The sequence below is a fragment of the Anolis sagrei genome, chromosome 6 (assembly GCF_037176765.1).
Source record: "Anolis sagrei isolate rAnoSag1 chromosome 6, rAnoSag1.mat, whole genome shotgun sequence".
Taxonomy (NCBI): Eukaryota; Metazoa; Chordata; class Lepidosauria; order Squamata; family Dactyloidae; genus Anolis; species Anolis sagrei.
This window is the reverse complement of record NC_090026.1, coordinates 83149265-83171256: the sequence shown is the minus strand read 5'-3', so window position 1 is coordinate 83171256 and position 21992 is coordinate 83149265. Positions and strand designations below refer to the sequence as shown.

Below are 21992 nucleotides of genomic sequence, written 5' to 3'. Positions count from 1 at the left end.
AGGAATGTGAAAATACTTCAAGGAAATGACTTTCCTAACTTTTGTTGAGGTGAGTTCAGCCCTGAAAAAAAATGACCTTAGCTCAAATATTTGGTGCTAACCCTTCCATTTTGTTGCTTCCTTTGTTTGTTCCGGCATATATGCACTCAAGATTCACAACAAAAAAGAAATCAAGACTGACACAGTGGTATTTATGTACACATGTGTTTAAGTTGATGATTTACACTGGGAGATACTTCTTTTATGGAGTTTCTCACTTCGTATTCAGATGCAGTATTGCTGACTCCGAAGAGAATAATGTTTTGGAGTTCTATTACTTCTATTCAAATAATAACAAAATATATAAATCACTGTAATATACGGAGCTCTCCAAGATCAGGGGTAGAGAGTCACTTATTCCGTGGTCATTAGACTAATAGATTGGTCCATCTGTGGCAGTTGTAAATAGTCAGCAGAACTGGAAAAGAATTTGGCCAGGCACATAACATTTGCTTTTTCTCCTTCCATTTCTACATCCATATATCAGGGCATGTTTGTGATGAGAAGTTTCCAGTTGCATTAAAAGTGGATGATGTCACTTTGCAAGAGGGTATACTCATAAACCAACAGGTATAGATGGAGGGAAATTTAGAACACATCCAGTTTCATAAGTTTCCATACAATATGTAGTCCCATCCTGAACACCTATGGGGAGGGAATCTTGTAGATGGGAATGTTAGCATTGATGGAGAACCTTTCCCTGAAATGATGGGTTACAAGTCTTACAATCTATTCAAGGGAAGATTAAACTGTTTCAATGATTCTTCAACACCAAACATATGTTTATTGTCTATTGCCATCAAGATGGCTTAGATTTTTGCCGGTCCTATGAATGAAGACCTCCAAGGCATTTTTGGATTTTTTTCAGCATAAGGTTTCCAGGGTAGACAACATTCAGAAGTGGTTTACCAGTGCCTTCTTATGTGCAGTACTAACAAGAATTAGCTAATGTGCAACCTCGTGAGAAATCTTCCACAAGTGTCACCCTCTTTACCACCAGCATAGCATCATGCATCATAGGAGCATGTAGGCTTATTACCATGGAAAAGTAGTGCCACAGTGTGAGGAGGAAGCATATTCAGAATCATCAATAGTATTCTGCTGTCCCAAACACTTCTTTTCAGGTAATATTGGGGAAAAGGTATTAAAAGGACATTCCCACCATTCTATGCACATTTAATAAGATATACTTCCCTTTAAAAAAGAAGCTTCACACATTCTTTCCCCATTGCCTGCCCCGCCTCCCAAAGCATGAGCATCGAAGAGAACAAATGAATATTTTTTTTCTGTCATGGAAGGAAATAATCCATATTCATATTGCAGAATGAATATTGTTGAAGATACTTGCTTGCTACACTTCAGCTGCCACTGTCAGAGTGACTAACAAAAAATCAAAACAATACAAAACAAACAGCAATATAAAAACAGACCCAGAACAGAGCAGAATTTTTAAAACACCATAATACTATATCTACACATTAAAATACCTTGCATGCCTTGGTTTTCACTTGGTGAATAGCAGAAATTTGAGATAATGACTGGTGACCTTCCTTGCAAAAAGAAATTTTACAAATGAGATGGTACAGTCGAATAATTGTATCTTCAGTCACCAGCAACCAGAAAGCAGAGAAAGTTGGAGCAAGACCTCAGAAACTGATTTTAATATCTGGGTAGAGATTCATTCAGCAAAAGAGATACATTCCATTTCCTTGTTCTCAAGCTATTTAGGGCATTATAGGTCAAAATCAGCATTTTCAGTTGTGCTCAGAAACAGAGCAGCTGTTTGAAAAGTGGTGAGGAAAATGTTATGTGCATAGGTCACATTAATAAACATTTGAAAGACTGTCTATTAGCGATCATTTCCAAACACTTTTCATAAATGATTTGGAAGCCTCTACGTATATTATTCTCATCCTTTCAGTATGACATATATCTGGTTGGTTAGTTGTAACTAGAGTAGACTTGTGCAATCAATTTTGCATGTAAATCACATTAATTCAGTGTTAGTCTTGTTGATCAGGAGTAACAACAGGATTTAGGTCCCATAATTTGTTCTATACTATACAATTAAAACAGTTTTGTATCACTTTAAGTTTCATATCTCCACCCTATGGAATTCTAGAATCTGCAGTTTGGCGAGGAACGTTCTAGCTCACTCTCATTACAAGAGGTCATTAGTAGACTTGGGTAACCACGGAAAAATTTGGTTCTAAACTCATTTTGTTTTTAGCGGGCCCTTGCGTTTCATTTTTTTTAATAATTCCGAAATTTTCCTTTCAAAAATTTCAAAATATATGAAATTTCGTAAAATTACGAATCGATTTGTTAATGGCGGACGCAATTGCGCAATATGCTAAAAAAAACACCTCCAAATGGGACAGGGGGAACTTCTGAAGCTTCCCTCTCCCTCTGTTGTTGACTGTTGGTGTGATAAAACAAACAACTATAAAACTTGCACCAGACATGCGAAAATAATTATGAAATAATTATGAAATAATTACGAAATAATTACGAAATAATTACGAAATAATTACGAAATAAATTGAAAAAATTGTTTTGAATCTAATTTACTCCTCACACTATTCCTGCATGGCTCAATATTGGATCGTAAGCTACTTTAAATACGAATTAATAATGAATTACGAAATTAACGAACGAAACCGCTCAAGCCTAGTCATTAGAGCTACTTAGAAGGAAATCCTAAATATCTCACCAAATTACAAATCCCAGAATTTCATAGGAAGGAAACATGACAGTTAAAATGGTATCATACTTTTTTGACAGGATCACAGGCACAATCAGTTTACTAAGAAACACTATACTTTGTGTTTGTTTCATATCTTGTATACCACTCTTGTACTAATCATTAGGCCTGGGTAACAACGGAAAAATTTGTTTCTAAAATCGATTCGTTTTTTGGGGGTTTTTTTGCGTTTCGATATTTAAAAGAATTCTGAAATTTTTCTTTTAAAAAGTTTGATATTTACGAAATTTCGTAAATGTTAAAAAAATTACCAAACATTAATGAAACAAATATGAAACAATAACGAATCGATTCGTTAATGGCGGACGCGACCGCGCAATACGCTAAAAAACCTCCAAATGGGACAGGGGGAACTTCGGAAGCTTCCCTCTCCCTCTGTTCTTGACTGTTGGTGTGATATTATAAATTTTTTTCACTAATTAAACAAAAAACAACTATAAAACTTGCCCCAGACATGCGGAAATAATAACGTAACGACCTCAAACCGATAACAAAACGAATACAATAACGAATCCGAAGCATTTACGAAACGAATTTAAAAATTCGTTTCGTTTTTAAGTTGCTCCAGAATGGTTCGTTATCGCTTCGTTATCAAAAAAAAATAACGAATTTTTAACGAATTACGAATTAACGAAACGAAACCGCCCAGCCCTACTAATCATTCCACTTTCTCATTTGTATAACAGAGTGGAAAAAAAGGCTTTATGGCAATCTGGTTACCACCAGATACAATATTCTTCAGCCCTTAGATTAGGAAAATGTGGTGTTTTGCAGGTATCAGGTATATGTGAACTATAGCAATCAAAACAAATTGTTTAATATAGTTCCAACCACATTAACAAATAATTTTCAAAATAACTTTTTCTCCTCTTGATACAATTTTAAGAAATATTAATATGTGAGCATTACAAGAAAACTGTGATATTTCCCATTGAATGTTTGGGGGTCACTAAGCAGAAAGTTTTCTCTATTGCCCGTTTTTGCATACAAGCATTTTGCATACTGATTTTTCACAAATGTTATCCAAATGCTGTAATGTGAAGTAGTGATGATTTTTAGAAAGAGACATCAGAACATCCAAACATTCTGAACACCATTTGTTGCTAGCACAAGGAATAGAAGTGCATGGCTTCCATTTTGAGAAGTGGCAATTGAAGATTGCTTGTGTATTACCACTCATAAATGTAGTATAGTGGAATGTTATTAGTAGTTAAGTACTAAGCCCATTATGCTCTAATTATGGAATACTTTGAAGAAGCAGTGATGAGCACTGTCTCATGTAACATGCAATGTTGTTTGTTTCATGTATTTAATAACTGCCTGGAGCTATTTGAATAAGACGCTATTTATTATTTATGTTTGGAAACACAGCCAGCCAAAATGTTGTATGAAATGTTATTTTTATTGTTTTGAAAAGTTCTTTCTCACCCTAACAATGTCAACAAAAAACAGGAATAATTTTGATATAGACAATTGGCTTAAAATTCTATATGAATTTAGCAACTCAAAATTTGTACTTTAAAAATGATTCAGCAATAATGGCCTCCTCCCCCACCCTCATTAGCCTTAATGCAAAATATGTATCTTTGCTATATTTACCCTGAGGCTGGACTTCATATTTAATAAACTCTTAAGACATAATAGTAATAGTATCCCTTCAATACTTTCCCCGATGTATCTCTATATAAAAAAAAGTTTAAGCTGTATTTAAAATGTATATCTTTAAGGTTGCATATGACTGTAAAATAGCCCAAATCAACATAAAATAACAGACAATTGTAATTTAATTCCATTATGTCATTTACTCTTTTCACAATGTTCATCTTCATGATACAGCTGTCTGGAGATTTCTCATTCATATGACGTAAATGAAAATTGACTTTAGATATGTGAATTAGATGGAACATGGTGTGTAGGTTCTGAAGTATTTGTTCTACAATATATTCAACCAGTTGTACACACAATTTGTTATGGACATCAGGGATTGCATAATGTGTAGAAGAATTCAGGTTTTAGCATAGCATTGAGAAACAAAATGAAAGAATTAAAATGAGATGTCAGAAGAACTAATCCCCTTTAATTTTCCACTTTTGTTTCCATTTTATTATGTACAAAGGCACAGTTCTTCCTAATAGAGAAAATAAGTACAGCCGAACTAGGGGAGCAATTAAAAGAAATAAAACCAAGGGAGACAGAGTGTAATCCTGTTCATTACCTATTGTACTTGTGCAGAGGATCACTTTGAAAATATGGCTGTAATTCTTGCTAATAGAGAGAAAGGGCAGGCAGTAATTGTGCCACTGTTAAATATTACAAGCATGGAAACAAATATTTTATTTTATTTTATTGTATGGTTTCCTCTTTACAATTTCCAATAAGCTGAACAATGATCTTCTATTGTGTAATAATATGGCGGTGGCGAGTTTGTAAATATTTTATTGCTCTCCTGAAAGTGTTTAGAACATTGTCATTGTTCTTACACAAGATGAAAATTGCTTCCTAATTATGGGAAGGTCTCTGGTCTTTTTATACTATTGTAGCAGCATGTAAAGCAAAAACAAAACAAAACAAAACAAAAAATCTCATGGTTTTTCCTGTTGTTGCAGTCATACATTTGTGATGCTATCTAGCAAAAGTTGAGGTTGGTCAAAATCAACCTCACTTTACAAAATGGCCAAGAAGGTTATATGTATGGTTTTAAGGCCAATTTCTGAAATGATTCACCAGTGGGTAAAAGACAATACATGTCGGCAACAGCAACAGCAATGGAGACTCACCTTCCCTAAATTGAGTTTAAACATGTTCCAGGGCATTACTTGGTTTACTTAATCTTGTTATTGATTGTCTTAGGATCCATGATGGCACATGTGAGAATTCTGCAGCCTACGGCCTACCTGTTGACCATGAATGTATCTGTGTTTCATAGATACTACTAAAAAGACAGTCTAAAATAGACCTTATCCTGACATATTTAAGCCCTTGCTGCCATATAAATTTGAAGAATAACTAAATTTAGTGATAGAAAGTCACAGAGGGTTAAAAGAAAAACTACAACCAAGTCAGCCTGTCACCATACTATCCTACAAATATTGAAGGTTTTTTCTTCAGTTTCTTGCAGGCTGTGTTGAAGAGGGCTTTTACTGATTCAGTGGAAGCTTTTATATGCATTGGGTTTGCCGAATCAAGACCGATGGCAGCATAATGTAGCCATTATCTACCTCTACTATCAGGCAACATAGAGTTGATGTGTAATATGTGTTTCACTGTATGCATCCAGAATTATGCCTTCTCATAACTTGCTTAGATTTTCTTAATGCTATAAATAATTCAGTACCACCCACAAAAATGACATTAATGCAACATTAGGTGCTGGGGTTTGAATAGCAAAAGGTGAGAAATTACAGCATGTGAGGCTTGGCTCATCCACCCAGTGCGTAGGTGTTGAAGAAAGATGTTTTACAAACATACAGCTGGCTATTCATTTGAGTAGAAAAAATAGTGAGATCTACACATATGTAGATTTGACATATTACTTTGGATATAAAGCCAAAGGGGATGAGCCATTTTCAGTGGGTGGATGTATTGTAGTCCAGCACAATGAATTAGCAGTACATTGCCCTCTTAAGAATCAACCAACTTGCACACTTCCTGCCCACCTCCCTTCAACTGCAGGCTTCCTTGGACTACGAAACAGTATATTTTATTATCCCTGCCAGGGTGCTGAATATAACTCTATTTAATAAACCTGTTCTGTCACCAACACCTGTATGAAGCCTGAATGAGTAATCAAGGTTCAGCATTCAGCATAGCACTGGGTTTTATTTTGGCTCAGACTTTTCTTAGATGCAGGAATGGAGTATTTGTTCTGATCTTTACCTTTTGTGTATTGTTTATATTAATTTAATTTCTACCCATATTTATCTGTATTTTTCCTTTTAAAATTAGCTCTCCACATTTATTTTAAGTTATTATTTTCATACATTACCATGATCAAAAATAACATTACAAACCAGAGAGAAATGCAAACCCTTGGCTAGCTAAGTTCCAATACAGGCATAGATCAGGACACTACATAAAGAGATTTTCAGAAGAACAAATTCTGCAAACAGACATTCTCACTTATCCCAAAGCTTGTAGCCTAGATCTGAGTTGCCATATTGTAATATCAACACTGTAACCTCCTTTGGTACTATTTAGGGTTTCCTAACTTCTATAGAGAACTACTCTCCCTTACCCTGAGGTGCACAACGAAGTGCAAACATGCAGTAATTGTTATCACAGAAAATTGCAGAGTAATGGATGACATGGTTTGGGAGGAATAGAATCTTAGAAGCAAAGGAAGTTGCTATGTTTACCAATACAACCTAACTGATAGAGTTGCTGTTCTAGGGTGGCTCAACAATGGCCACTAAATCTGGTCTCAAACACAGCTAGCTGAACCGAGCATGGTACCATGTTGCCATTTATAAGATCTAACCAGATTGAGACCATCTAGGTACCATCACCTCATGGTCTGTGTGACTGCAATTCCTAGCCAGCTACTGAGTTCTTTGTGCATTCCTGGCCATTGCAGGCGTCTCATGCTGACATTAGCAGAGGCAACCATATCACCAGGAAGAGGGAAGGGGGAAATCTCCCTTCTTCTTCATAGTTGAAAAACTGCCTCAGATGATCAGGAGCTCACACAGAACTTCATGTCTGGCTGAGAGTAGTGGTGGTGCCATGGAGGGTGTAGTGAGTGTCCAGTGGGTTTGACATGGTTTTCACATGGCTGGGCAATGTAACACATTGGATTATATGTATATTTTTCTGCATAATATAAACAGACAGGAATATATCCATAACCATGCTGAATCTGATCATGAAACATTCTGGTAGAATGATGTGCCTACTGAAAGTTAAATGGAAATTTTTTAAGGAAACCAAAACACATCCATTAAAGTTAAGGGCTGGACATTTACTGATAAAAGATGATCCTATGTTGTTTACTTGACCTCCATAAAAGCTGGCAGTTGATGGGACAAAAATATTGAATGGCTCATGAAAGCAGTTACCATTCAAAAATACATTCAAGTGCAGTATAGTTGCCATAGCAGTGTAAATGTAGTAAAATCACTTTACTGCAATGTAGCCACTACAGTGACACATGTAAATCAAACCTCAGTCAAACAGAAATGCAGCAGCAACAGGGCATGTTGTACACATGCTTTAAAATAGCTGTAGACTGCAGTTACAGGGCAACAATTAATTCTCATTTTGATAAGAATTATCAGATTTAGTTTTTTAGGTTAGTGTATGACCTAGTACACAGGTATTCTTTGAAATTTGCACATCTTATCAGTATAATTAATGAAGTACTATTAGCTCATGCCCTGAGTAGCGGGATAGTGTTATGGTGAGATGTTAATGGGCTATATCATTGTTCTGAAAATTGTCAACAATATATACAGAAAAGGTTTATATATGAACAAAATTTACATAAAATATATCTATTTATTGAAAAGAACTATTATATTAAGGAGACCTGCTTAAAAGATGTAAACGGATTTTGGAGCGGGTTCAGTTACAAAATAGTATAGAAACGGGGTCAAATGAGAGAAACCGAAAACACTGTTTTCCTATCCTAATTGCAGGATTTTGCTACCTTAAATTTATAGCCACATTATGATAGCTCCATTTGTTCCTTTGAAAAATTTCATTAGAAAAAAATGTATCTGTTTCATTTTTGACTTATTAAATATACTCCTTGGAAACTAATAAAACAAACATACCAACCTTGAAAATAAGGAGTGTTTGTTGAAATATTTAATGAACTGTAACCCTCCTGTGATAGAGATGCTATAAATAATTTCTGAAAAAAGTAAACTCATTTGGAAATGCAGTAGTATTAGAAGCTGCACAATAATTGTTACTACACAGGAAGCGGAGACACCTAGACATTGATAATTTGTAAATAATGAAAAGAGGTTCTGTGGGCTTACATGGGATTCTGATGCACTTTACATGAACTCTCTAAAATGCTTAACTTGCAATGCTCTGTTCGTTGACAGTCCCTGATGGTAGCTGGCTTTCATCTCTTCTGTCGTAAGGAATGGAACTTTGTGTTTGTCTCTATTTTTTCTTTCCCACAGAAATATATATTTAAAAACTGAAGGGGATACTAATGAAATGGGTAGAAAAGCTGTATGGAATGCGGAATAAGCAGTTGTACCTTGAAGGGCGACAGCACAATCATATACATGTTAGCTCAGAAATAAATTCCATTGGGTTTGATTGCATTTACTTCAAGGAGGAGTATAGGGTATAGAATTGCAGCCTGGGGTTATTAAACGAGTGACACCTTGAGAACTTGGTAGTAATAGATTCAGTTATCTTACCCTAAATCATAGAATCCAACCACTGTATAGGGGTTTTTTTAACCAGTAGATATACACTGTGTTCTGGATGAACTGCAGACTACAAGGATAATATTGTCATCACTATCGAGCATGTTTGTCCTCCCTTTTATGCAAGGGTACAGCACCTAATTTCCACCAGCTCACTTTTTTACATGGCACCAAGATGCTCCTTTCTTTTTGGGAATAGTTTGTTATTTTCCCAATGAAGAAGGGAGTGGGATTAAGTTTATGTAGGAAGATCTGCAAATAGCTGGTAATCAGTCTTTTGCCAACAGAAACCAGAACTGAACACAACCCATAGTATATTTCCTAGGATTTGCAGTTATTCGTCATTGTATTCCTTTTGGTAGATGTAATAATCCATTTCTCTAGATATGGTCCTGTACATAGAGGGGAATTAGTTCCCTCAGTTCTCTCTCTGCTCAGCCTATGAAATGCTCCTTCCTCTGACCATTCTACTTTATACGGAGGCACAAACCATCCTGAGGCTATCAATCTGTCTGTTTGTCTGTCTGTCTCTGTACATGCATATTGGCAAAAACTGTGTCGTTTGTTTCCTAATTTAGCTTTCACTTCCTTCATATGATTGGGATTGAAATTGTGGAACAAGCTTAGTGTAGATTTATGGTGCTTGCACAAACAGGGATGTAAGTCACTCCCACATTAGTGAGGTGGTTTTAGTCTGACCTTCCAAGGAAATATCCAAGATCTTGACATATATCTTCAAAGAAATCCAGTATCTTAAATGAGTATCTCGAAGTTCCATCTAAAACCTGGAGTGGATTTACTGTTCACTGACATGGGAACCCTCAGCCATCGTTGTGCATAAATGCTGGTAAAGAAGACTGCAGATGTCTGGAAAACAAAGCCACAGTATGAGCTTAACTTTCCTAAAACTATCTATTTTAGAAAGTGATTGATATCTCAGTTGAGATCTGAGAGCTGGCAGGCATATTCCCAGAGAAATCTTGGCATTGTTTTAGATATTGTTCCCACTTTGAAAAAGACTGTCTGTTAAATGCAGTCCTAAATTTCAATCCTGAACTCAGAGAGATTAGTTAAAGCCAACTGAATTTGATAAGATTTGAAAGGGCTAAATTCAATGCATGATTGTAGGCTTAGATAATAACTATGAGCATGAATATGAAAATCAATGAGTAGCAAGGAGTGGCATCCATAAATGAGTTAAATAACTTCATTCAGACCAGTATCTTTCCATTTTTCCTAGGAGAACTCAATCTCTCAGGTTTCCCTGTTAACTGATTTGTGTACCTCAGCTTTAAGAATATCTCACTGAAAGGAAAGGCCGGGCTCTTGATGAGTTCATAAATGCTCAGTCATTTAATCTACTTGATATCTGAAATATTATTGAAAATGCTCAGTGATTGGGCTGAATCTCAAGACTCCTCCAATAGGAATAATGCATGACAAATGAAAGAATTCAAAATTCCAGACAAGTTCTCATCCCCATTTAGATAGAGAGAAAGACAACATTGAAACCCACATCAGGTAATGAGGACAGCTTGATGATGTCAAAGCAAGGAGAGCGGCTGTGCCATAATGTAAAATAAGCCATGTGTAGTTCACATTTAATTAGCCCACACACTGCCTTGTCAGGAAAAGAAATTATGCCACACAGATCAACAATAAATAACAAGTAGTTTACTCTTCGTAATTCAGAACAACATATTTACAATCATGTGATCAGTTGTATCGACTCACATAATGTCCTTTTATGAGAGATTTAAATAATCTTTCTTTGTTTATGTGGATAAACTCCTTTAGGAGCTCATGAAGCAAGAGCACACTCCAAACTCTCTCCCTCTCTGCAAACACCTGCATAGCTCCAGTCTGAAAAATGTAACAGTATACAAAAGTCACAGGCTCAGCCATCTCCCCGGGCATAGCATGACTATTTAGTTTTATGCATCTTATTTTACAGTTGGCACACACACTAACTGATCCCTTTCATGCTTCAACAGGGGCTTGGTATAAAATCTCCCCCTTCCCATTTTTTTTTTGTAGTGAGCCAATCTTTTTCCTGGGGACAATAAGATTTCTCACTTCTTACTTATCAACATCATATTATTACAAGATTAGGCTGCAGTATTTGCAATTATTGTGTATAATTTCTAATTTTATATATATTCAATACATATTTGCCAAGGCAAATAAAAATAAAAATAAGGTATTTTATTTTTTCAAATTACATAATATGTTAGAGGACTTGAAAATCGAATTACTCCTATATTCCTAGTATAACCAGTTTTTAAAAAATGCTTTCTCTACATGACATTTCATGAACGGGAAATCAATCAAAAATTGAAGAACTAGATGTAACAACTATAATTTTGTACAGTGTCTCTCCCTCTATCCCCTCAACCCTCTCCCTCTTCCCCAGCAACATGCTAGATTTTTGTAAAGAGTTAACCTATTAACAATAATTTCGTTAGACCTACTCTCCCTTTTCTCCTTTTTAATATATATATTACTGAAATAATTATTCAGTAATTAATTAATGTGCAGTTTATTAACTCTGATAAAGATGTCGATTATTTTGATCCTAAGTTTTAAAACTCCTAAGTCTTCCTATATATTTACTGGTAAAATAGCTAGTGTATTGCCAATAGACAACATAAGTAATTTTTGCCCTCCCATCACAACGTTAAGGCTGCATTTCTATATCCATGTGTATGAAAATATGGGCACTCAGGTTAACTTTTTTCTAAGTAAGATGGTGCTATAAAAATGAGCAGAACTCATTTTGAAAGGAACAAGTGGATGCTATGAAGAAGTTTGGATAAACAGCAGTGTGCTTTCTTTTAAAGACAAATGTTTAAAATGAAAAAAATATGAAACTTTATTCAATTTCAAGAGTATTACATTGTACTTCTGATAACTCCATTGTTACCTCCCCCACAAAAAATCTGACAGTTGCCCAACCTAGCTCTAGATCAAAGATATATTACTCTCATTGCTGTTTCCTTCCTTACACATTATTTATTTCAATTATTGAAGTGAAGACAGGTCAACTCTTCATTTACCTAGATGCAAATTTCCTTTGTGTAATGTATGTCTAGCACTTCAGTGTGCACATAATCAAAATTATATTACCAATAATAATGAGCAGGTTCAGTACCCTTAAAAAGAAATCACAGAACCATACACAAAGAGGGGAGGGAGTTATTACTGTATGACAAAACTCAATTTTATGATCAATTAGTTAATGCTCTGATTACTTCACTTAGCAGTCTTTATTTTCGGGGGAAAAGTTGTGTAAATTAATTCTAATTATTTTGTTGTGACGACATTTTAAGTACTCTGCAGGTACAAAAAAGGGCAGAGCAGTTACAACTAAAGCTTATATGATGGAAATCTTTTCTTGAAATACTTCTTTAGCACATTGCTGTTCTCCTTTCATTCAAAGGTACATTCCATTTTGCCTAATGCTCTTTGCAAAGCCTTCAGGAGGTGATACTAGAGGTCATGGTTAAAATAGCTCAAATAAAAACTTTGTACAAAAAGTTCTCTTAAGCTACTGGCAGAATTAGAATTTGAAATGAGAATAGGGCACACATAAAATAGAAGTGCCTCATTAAAACCGGATTGTAGGGGCTGTACTAATGTTCAATGAACCAATGAGACTGTAGGCTTGACAAAATCTAGACTAGGTGTAAGAAAGGGTTGACAACGGATTATATTAGCAGAGCAAAGGTATGTGAAAGTCCTAATCTCAGCCTCATTCTTGGACATTTCCATTACTCTTCTCAAGTTTCTTTACATGATTGAGAATGAATATTTTTCAATGTTCAGAATTGTATGGTGAACCTCCACTCATAGAAGAGGCTCTGGAAAGTTACTCTCCAAGTAGAGATGTTAAGAAATTCCACAACTGTCAATATATTAATTGAGGCTGATGCTATTAGCAAAATAACTCAACATTTTGAATATACTACAATCTCCTCAAAGGATTCACCGTGGGTGTGAAACAAAGGTGCCAATCTCTATGTGTCTTCTCCAATGACAGGCAGTCCTTGAGTTACAAACATCTGACTTACATACAACTCATAGCTAAGAACAGGGATGAGATGACAGGAAGTGAAATATATCTACTTCTCAGAAGGGAAATTCACTCCTGAAAGAATTATCACGGGGAAAATGTGTATCAGCTGAAGCTTTTTCACCAATCCTCGTTTCCACAAGCCAAATTTTTCAACATCCAGTTATCACAAGGACAGAAAGTGAGTTGAAATCTTCTGAAAAGGGACAACGAGCAAAACAAATACCACAAGAGATCCAAAGTGCATTTATGTGTGTGTGTATGTGTGTGTTTATGTGTGTATCTGGAGTTACACTTACAAAACATACCTGTTCTTGTTGTAGTAGAGACTTTTAGCAACACTGCAACTGGTAGTAAGGGTGTCAGAGGAGGGAAAAGGAGTGCTCAGGAGTTAGATGAGGAACAACAGAGGAAGAGGATCCGGGAGATACTTATGTCACCCACTGATGAAGATTCCTTTGAAGGGTTTTCTGAGAGTGAAATGAGTGAGAAGGAGGAAGGATATACAGTGGATGTGAATAGGGGAACTAAGATGATTACTCGGGAGCAGGAATCGGATGAGGAGCGACAGAGAAAGAAGATCCAGGACATACTTACTGCTCCCACAGAAGAGGAGGATTTCATGGGTCTTTCTGGGAATGATGGGTCTGGGAGTGATGGGGATGAGGATGAATCACTGGATTGGACCAAGGTGAGGTTTAGGATGTGTGTACTCAACCAATGTCTAGTGACACGTTTGTAGGGTTTTCTGGTGGAGGGGATTGGCAATTGGGTGATACTGTGGGATCTTGGGGAGATCTAAGTCTTGACAAGAGGTGGAAGAGTTGGAGGGATGGGTGTTGGCAATCAGCTGTAGAAGCTAAACCAGCTGTAAGTGATGATGATGGGGTGGAGGGCAGCTCATCATCGGATGATGAGTTGTAAGATAAAAGTAGGCACTGAAATGATAGAACTTTGCTGTAGGCAAAGTGTTGGTTTCGTGCCTTGGGTCTTGTCGCTGCCGCTTTTGTGTTGGGCTTGGGTCCTGGATCTGCAGGTTGCTGTTTACCTTCGTGTTACAACTCGGCTTTGATTCTCGTGAGTGTGGATTTCCCCTTTCCTTGACTTCAGACTGCTTTTGATGACGACACTGCCTTCTGGACTTTAGAACCTCGCAACTTTTGACTTGGCTTTCTTCGACTTTGGACTTCGTTTGGACTATGGCTCTTCTTCACGGCTCTTTGTTTAATTGTTTTCCATTTGCTGTGTAATTTTGCGGGATTTTGGAAGGTCTCCAGTTTAATCCGGATTTTTTTTCTGGATAATCCGGATTATCGCTTTAGTTTGCTTTTTAAGCTAATAATTGCTGCTACTTTTGAGTGCCTGTACTTGCAAAATACTGTATATGAAAACCTGGTGCAAAACGATTCTTTCTTTTTTTTATCATTCTGAAGTAAAGCATGCATACATACAGCTATGCTATGAGGCAGTAATGATTGAATGCATGTAATTTGGAAACCATTACATAAAATGTGGCATATTTTATCAATAAATGAATAAATTGTATTGATTAGTTCTTAGGTCATATCACCAAACTGGATCAAACAACAACGCTTGTTACAACTTAATAAAACTCTACATAGTAAGTTAAATAAGACACTTAGAATAATACAGTAATTAGGTATGACAAAACAGAATATATATATCATATTTCTACAATTTACCCCAATCACCCCCCCCCCCCATATATATTTTTATAGAAATGTACTTACTCTTCTGACTTATCACACAAAGTAGAGATGGATGGAGGTGGCCACTGAGAGACAGAATACTACACCTCCCTTCTCTTCTGTTCATTTGACAGCCCTTGATAGAGATTGCACCTTTATTTTTTGAAAAGAGTGAGGAAGTCCAACTGTGAGAAATTCTGATGGTAGAGGTAGGGGGAAGTCTTTGCAGAGAGATATTTTGTCAAGTAAAATGATGGCCATAAGGAAGAGGACACTTAGTAGGAAGATAAGGTAAAATTTACATTTTTCAGACACACAGTTGATGATCACTTCGTTGTATGTGGAGAACAAGACAGAGACCAGTTCCTATAGCATATTTGAACAATTGCACTGATTCAACTAGTTCCCATGAACCCAAAGAACATTAACCCACAAGGCTCGCTTGAATGTTGCATTCCCATGGATAAAATATCTCATTCTTTTCCTTGAATGCTTTATGATTACAAAATGTATTTCTGCAATTAATTCTGGTGAGTAGCAGAGCTTATGGAGAGATCAATTTACTGATTCGTTGCTTATTTTTTTGTGGACATTTTGCTGAATAATATTTTGCATATACACATCTGGTTTGTATAATTTGAAACAGTTTGCTTATAGATATTTAGCTATAAAAAGAATGAACTACTTGTGCTAACTGATACAACATCAAATCAAACAGAATAGAACACTCAGTCCTGTTTAGGTCCTCTTAAGAGCTTTGAAATTAAATCTCATAAAATATTTGTCATGTATGATGTATGTAGGTGGAGATGAAAAGCAACGCAATTTTGGAACACACTGTTATCTGTATCACTGGCAACCCATGGTCCAGAAATTAGATTCCCTCATCCCACCAATGTGGGGGTGCCAGTAACTCACAGGCTTCAACTTGCATGTAATACAATACCTCTCCTTGTTCCTCCCAAACAGAAATAACTAAACTATCTGTAAACTAACCAGGAAGTAAAATTTGTTAAACTCCAACTTGGAGATACTTACCAAGGAAGCTTGGAATCGTACATCGTCAGTAATTCTGACTTCAGACTCTGACTTGTTTGTAGAATTGAGGATTTTCTTCTAGATAAATTCAGTATCTCTCCCCCATATTTCTCAGTTCATAAGTAGGGAGAAGAATTTTAGGAATTGATTCTTGCAACATATACTCCTGTATATATACCTGCCAATCCAGAAGTTTAAAATGTAATGGGAACATTCAGATTTGGGAAAGCACCTCCATCAGAGCAATTTCCTGCTTTTTCAATGTGAGGTAAAACTTGGTCCTTTTGAGAGGCTTTTAGAGGTGTCTGAATATTTTTTGTTTTCATTTTGCTGTTTTTAAGTGGAATCAGGACTGATGTTGCATGTGTTTTTAAAAATATTATTGATCTGTATTTTTATTATTATTTTAATTAGTTTGTCGTATTATAGTTATTTCCACAATGCCATTTTCAGGAACATAATGTGGGGATGGAGTTCCAATCAAATACTTCACAGAATCCTTCTTTGTGTCTCAGTACTACATAGTTAGATTTTGAGATTGGGCATTTCTGTGTTTTGGGCAATTAGTTAGATTATAGACTTTAATTTGGAATCTCCTTCCTTCAACCTGAGTTCATATTTTAAGTTGGAAGTCAGTCTTCATGTCATTTGAAAAAATGCATACAATTTCGGCACCCGTTTGTTACCATTTTATGATATTTTTAGGTATATGAATCCATTGTGCTTGAATTGAATCCACAAATATCAAAACAAAGAACAGTTTTAAAAGGTTGAGTTACTTGCCTTTTACAAATAGTTCCTTATTTCTTAGTGTGACTAGTTTAAATTTGCAGTGATGTAAAGCCAGACTGCTAACTGTCATACTAAAATATGCATGGTATTTTTCTCAGGGGCAGCCCTCTTCCCAACAAAACAACATATTTGGGCACAAGGTGTATTTCTTTTGTGGACAAGTATTATGAAAACGACGTGCAATATAAGACATTCCACATTTCCCAGTCAAGCAAGCCGTACTTAATTTCTACATGTCCTGGAGATCTAGCAAGGGACCTCATCACATGGACCTTGAGAAGTGTGGGGGACTGTCTGTCTAGTGAAGGGAATCATACCTTTCAATCCTCAATCACTCCATTTCAAATTCTGTCTTCCCATCACACATTTCCCTCTTCAGTTTCCCCCCTGTTATTCACGTTTGAACGATCACACAGATAATCTTTTTCTCTGCCCTCTCCATGATATATTTTTTTTAAAAAATCAGGGAAAACTTTAATATAGAAAGCCAAGATTACTATGGACCTCAACCTATTTGGAGGGGGGGGGAGCAGGAGAATTTTAACTCCCTTTGCCATGATAAGTCTTTCCCTTGCTTTCCTTTCCTCCATTATATAGTGTAATTATAAACCACTTTGCCGCAATCCCCTCTTGTAAGGATGTGCTTTCCTTCATTAGACCAGTGTAATTTTAAACCACTTTGCCATGATCCCTTCCTGTTAGGCTTTCCTTCCTCCATTAAACCAGAGTTATGTTAAAAAGCTAGCAAGAGGCTATTCCAGGCTAGCTAACTATTAAAGAAAAAAAATACAGTGAAAGCAAAGTGGTTAGGAACATCCATTCCTCCTTGTCATTAAAACGATTCAACATGAATGAATCTATCACATCCCATTGCTTGTGGTTTTTTTGGCATTAGTGATAGTTCTAGCATGTGCCAGGAGTTCAGAACATGATTATTTTCCCATGTTCTAAGCTCCCTCCTTTCAGCATACTTTATCTGCATTTCAAGAACTAAGAGCAATGAATGACGACTGGAATTAGGCAACATCACGCAGTGGGCCCCATGCCTCTTCACCCTTGAAATGGATGTGAATCGTCCTACAACAGGGAAAAAGTTCCATGTGTTTTGAACAATTATGCTATCAGTCCTACTGGGGGTTGGGGTGGGAATTAGCAAACAGCATTGAAATGCTCTAACAGTATAGAGCTTCAATATCCCTTCCTCTAAGAAGTGGAATTGGAGAGCTAAAACACTCTACTAAATACAAGTATCTAGTGTGATTTGAAATTATGTCTGTGAACTGAAAAATGTGTTTGTTTGTTTAATACCCTGTTCTCCTCACAGCATGAATTTTTAAAGGTTTTAGAATGCAAACTTAATAATAAAAATTAAAAAAACCAATTAAATAATACTGCCATATTAAAATAGCAATAATTTAAAACCATTCAAAATAATTTAAAAACATGTCAACACTAATGAATGTGTCGCACATACAATCCATTCAAGTGGCTTTTCTGCATAGCCACTGAGTTGCCAAAAGACTCTTCAAATTAAAAAAAAACAACTTTACCTTCGAGTGGAAAGAGATTCAAGAAAGGGCCAGCCTTGTCTCCCATGGAAGAAAATTCCAATGTTTGGGAGCAACCATCAAATAGGCCTGTGTGCTCATCTGGGATGTTGTTGGTACTGAAAAAACCATCCTTACGCTCTCTCCATCCTTTTCAAATCCTGGTATTTTCCTTTTATAAAGATCTTGGTAAGAAATGTATCTGCTTTCCCAGGTATGCTGTATCACAGTGAATCCTAATTACCAATGACACTTAAATTCAGACTATCCTACCAATGGTGTGTCATTATGATTTGAAATTCCATTCAATCTCTCTAAAAAACCTGATTTCAGTACAGTATTTATCTAACTTCAAAGCAAACCATAAAAATCATCCCTTCTAGTTATTTATTTAAATGAAAAATACAACTTTAATTTGATTTAATCAACATACCTTCATGAGGAAAGTGTTGGTTTGTTTTCACACCCTTAAATAAACCTGAAACCTAGACTCCATGAAGATGATTATAGAGTAAACATGGGAAACAAGCCACCTTCAAAAGTGAGGCAAAAGCTTTTGAAGGTCAGACCAGAAATGCAGAGACAGCATGTGGAACATTAATGTATAGATGCATCCAGTATTGTTTAGGTTGCACTTTTCAAGTATACTGAAGTTGCATTGTGGGTCTTAGGGATACTTGCCAATTGAACAAGGTGTGAAAGCAAAATGAAATGAGAAACTGTATACAGACAGACATTTCTTTTTTCTTTTTTGCTTATGTTTTTCAGATATGGAAAAATTGTATCCACGAAAGCAATTCTAGACAAAAACACAAATCAGTGTAAAGGTAAGTGCCAGAAACGCTTGCTACAAATCACACATCAGGTTAATTGACTGGTTTGCACTGCAAAAGTTCAGGCTCTGATGGTGCAATCAACACAATGTACAGTATATTGAAAACATGCTTAATAATTCCAGTCAGCGGTTGGAGTTGTACTTCCAGTAACATTGCTCATTAATTTTTTTTCATTAAGAAACAAAATGAAAAACACAAATCAGAATAACTATCAAATTGCTTTGGCTGTAAAGTAAATTACCTGCTAACTACATAGTGTCATCTAATTTGAAGGATATTATTGGAGATGCAAATTGATTTCATATGTAAAAAAAAACTCTTCAGAAAGCTTTTGCAAGCAAAGCCACACTTTGTCCTTCTTCCTTTGACATCTTCTGCTACATTTTTAGAAGGAGGGAAACATTAACCGTGGGACACAGTGAAATGAAAATGAATCCTTGCAACACTTGCGGTTTATTTTCATGCCAAGGCTATCACTTTGAAATATACTTGGTCTTTAAAATGAAATTGCCTTGGTAAGTTCATCAGTTATAAATACATTGTCCCCGACATCCATTTTTATAACCATATGCAAAAGACTTCTAGAGTGTAATAATGTCACTTCTAACAAATATACTGTCAGCTCATTTCTTCCAGGTAGATTTTGTTTCTTATCAAGTTGTTTTCACAATGTATTTATTGTACATATTTATACATACTGTACCCATTCTTATTTTAAAATTTCTTTCCAGAGAGTACTGGAGAGACAGAAATAATAGCTACCAATTACGAGAGTCTTAGCTAATGATGATGTAGGATATTGAGAAAGTTTGATTGATGTTGAGAATTCAAAAAAACATTTTTTTGTGTGTTTTGCTACCTCACTACCCCATTTGAAATCAGACCCCTTTGTGGGTCAGGTGTTAATTGAAATAGGCTTGATTCTGGTGCTGTGCCTTTCCTTTCTCAGACCTGATATTTGATGCCAAGGTAGTGGTGGCAGAGATGACTTGTAGACAACCATAATTTAGAACTAAGGACTGGGAGTCCTTCTACACAGCCCTATATCCCAGAATATCAAGGCAGAAAATCTCACATTATCTGAGTGTGGACTCAGATAACCCCGTTAAAAGCAGGTATTGTGGGATTTTCTGCCTTGATATCTGGGGTACAGGGCTGTGTGGAAGGGCGCTGAGATACCACTGGCACATATTACTTAGTCTATAAAATCATGTTAATATGGAAAATGTCCATTAGTTATGGTGTCAGAAGTGATCCTTAATACCAGCAAATATGGGAAGACATCTGAGAAATCCCTTCTGATGGTGCCTTTTCCTTTGTCATTTTTAGATTGGGGTTGTTAGAAAGCTTTTGCTCTCCGATGGCACTCTTGTGACATCAAGAGTATTACAGGCTTCAGTGCAGTGTAGGGTTTAACTTAAATAATTTCTTCTCATTCTGGTTCTTCTGAAAGGAAGGCTGTCAACTCTTAAAATGCTTGCAGTTATTAGAATTCTCTCTTTCAATGAAGGCCTGCACCAATGATACCCAAACCAGAAGATACTTGTATAAGTGAGACTGGTGTAGGGGAATAAGCTCTCCCTGCCTCCTCAGTACCTTCTTGTCCAGAGCCTGATTGGCTGAAAAGCAAGTTACTGGATGCTCTGCAAAGATAAGGATGGTGGGTAAGGATGGTGTTTAATACATTCAGGCTTCACACCTCTTTTATCCTTTAAATTATATTCTCTAAATCAGAAAAACATGTGGGAGTCCCTTTGTCTGAAGACTCTGTGTTTGATCATCTTGCTCTTGATAAAACTATTTCAGCGTATTCCTGTAACTCAGCAATCTATTAGTTGGTTCCGGGCAGTTGACAGTTGATTGAGCTGACTTTAAAATTACTGTATGTAGTCAAAGGTTTTCAAAAATCTTACTTTGTGGTTGCCCTGTCATTTCTGATCAGAGCAAATTTTCACATTAGTTTTATAGTGTTAGTTCTCCTTTTGATCTCATTATACTACCTACACACATTCTATTCCCACTGGATATCCTTCCAAATTATTTCATTTATCATGATGTAATTCTTTAGGGAGGATATCAGAGTACTACATTTGCAACTATGTTCTACATAAGAGTATCTGAAGATTTGTTCAAGTAAGAGCAGGTAACTGGAGCACATATGCAAATACACAATAGCCTAGTCACTGAGAAGCTAAATGGAAATTCTCTCAGGGTTATTCTATTCATTGTTCATGTTGAATCACACTCAAGGGAAGTTCCTCTCTCTTTTCTTCCATTTCTACATGCCGTTCTTTCTTAAACACCCAGATCCAGATCCCTTATCTTTGGATGTTTGGCAAGTGGTACCTGCAGAAAGAATTTTTCTGTAGCCATTATGATGTAGGAATGTTGGTTTGTATGCTATAAAACATAGAAGTTGGCCCTCTACTTTCACAGGGATTAGGGGTGCAGGGATCTCATGAAAGTGGAATAACTTGAGAATTTTTTAAATATTAGAGATAACATTTCTCTATGAATCTCTAGGTCCTCCAGCACAACTTATGGTTAAAATCCATAGAATCATGCTGGTGAACCCAGAGATTCCTAGGAAATATTCTCTCTAAGAATCTCTAGGATGTCCAGTGTGACACTATAGTTAACATACAGAAGAACTTGACCATAGAGTCACCCTAGAGGACACAGAGATTCCTAAAGTGAAAATATTAATCAAACTTATAAATAATCAAATATAGAAAAGTTAACCAACATATATGGGGCCCGTAACTGTATACAGTATTATCATGCCCCATGAAGACCCTAACTGTTTACC

The 21992-nt window shown here is 36.1% G+C and overlaps 1 protein-coding gene across 8 annotated transcripts in view; it reads left to right on the top strand.

Moving 5' to 3' along the window:
- Positions 1-21992, top strand: part of RBMS3 (RNA binding motif single stranded interacting protein 3) — a 911371-nt gene that overhangs the window by 493358 nt on the left and 396021 nt on the right. For all 8 annotated transcript variants that reach the window (XM_060781878.2, XM_060781880.2, XM_060781882.2 and 5 more), the window contains one exon: positions 19116-19174. In XM_060781878.2, the coding sequence (XP_060637861.2) occupies positions 19116-19174 (59 nt within the window). The remainder of the gene's footprint in view (positions 1-19115; positions 19175-21992) is intronic.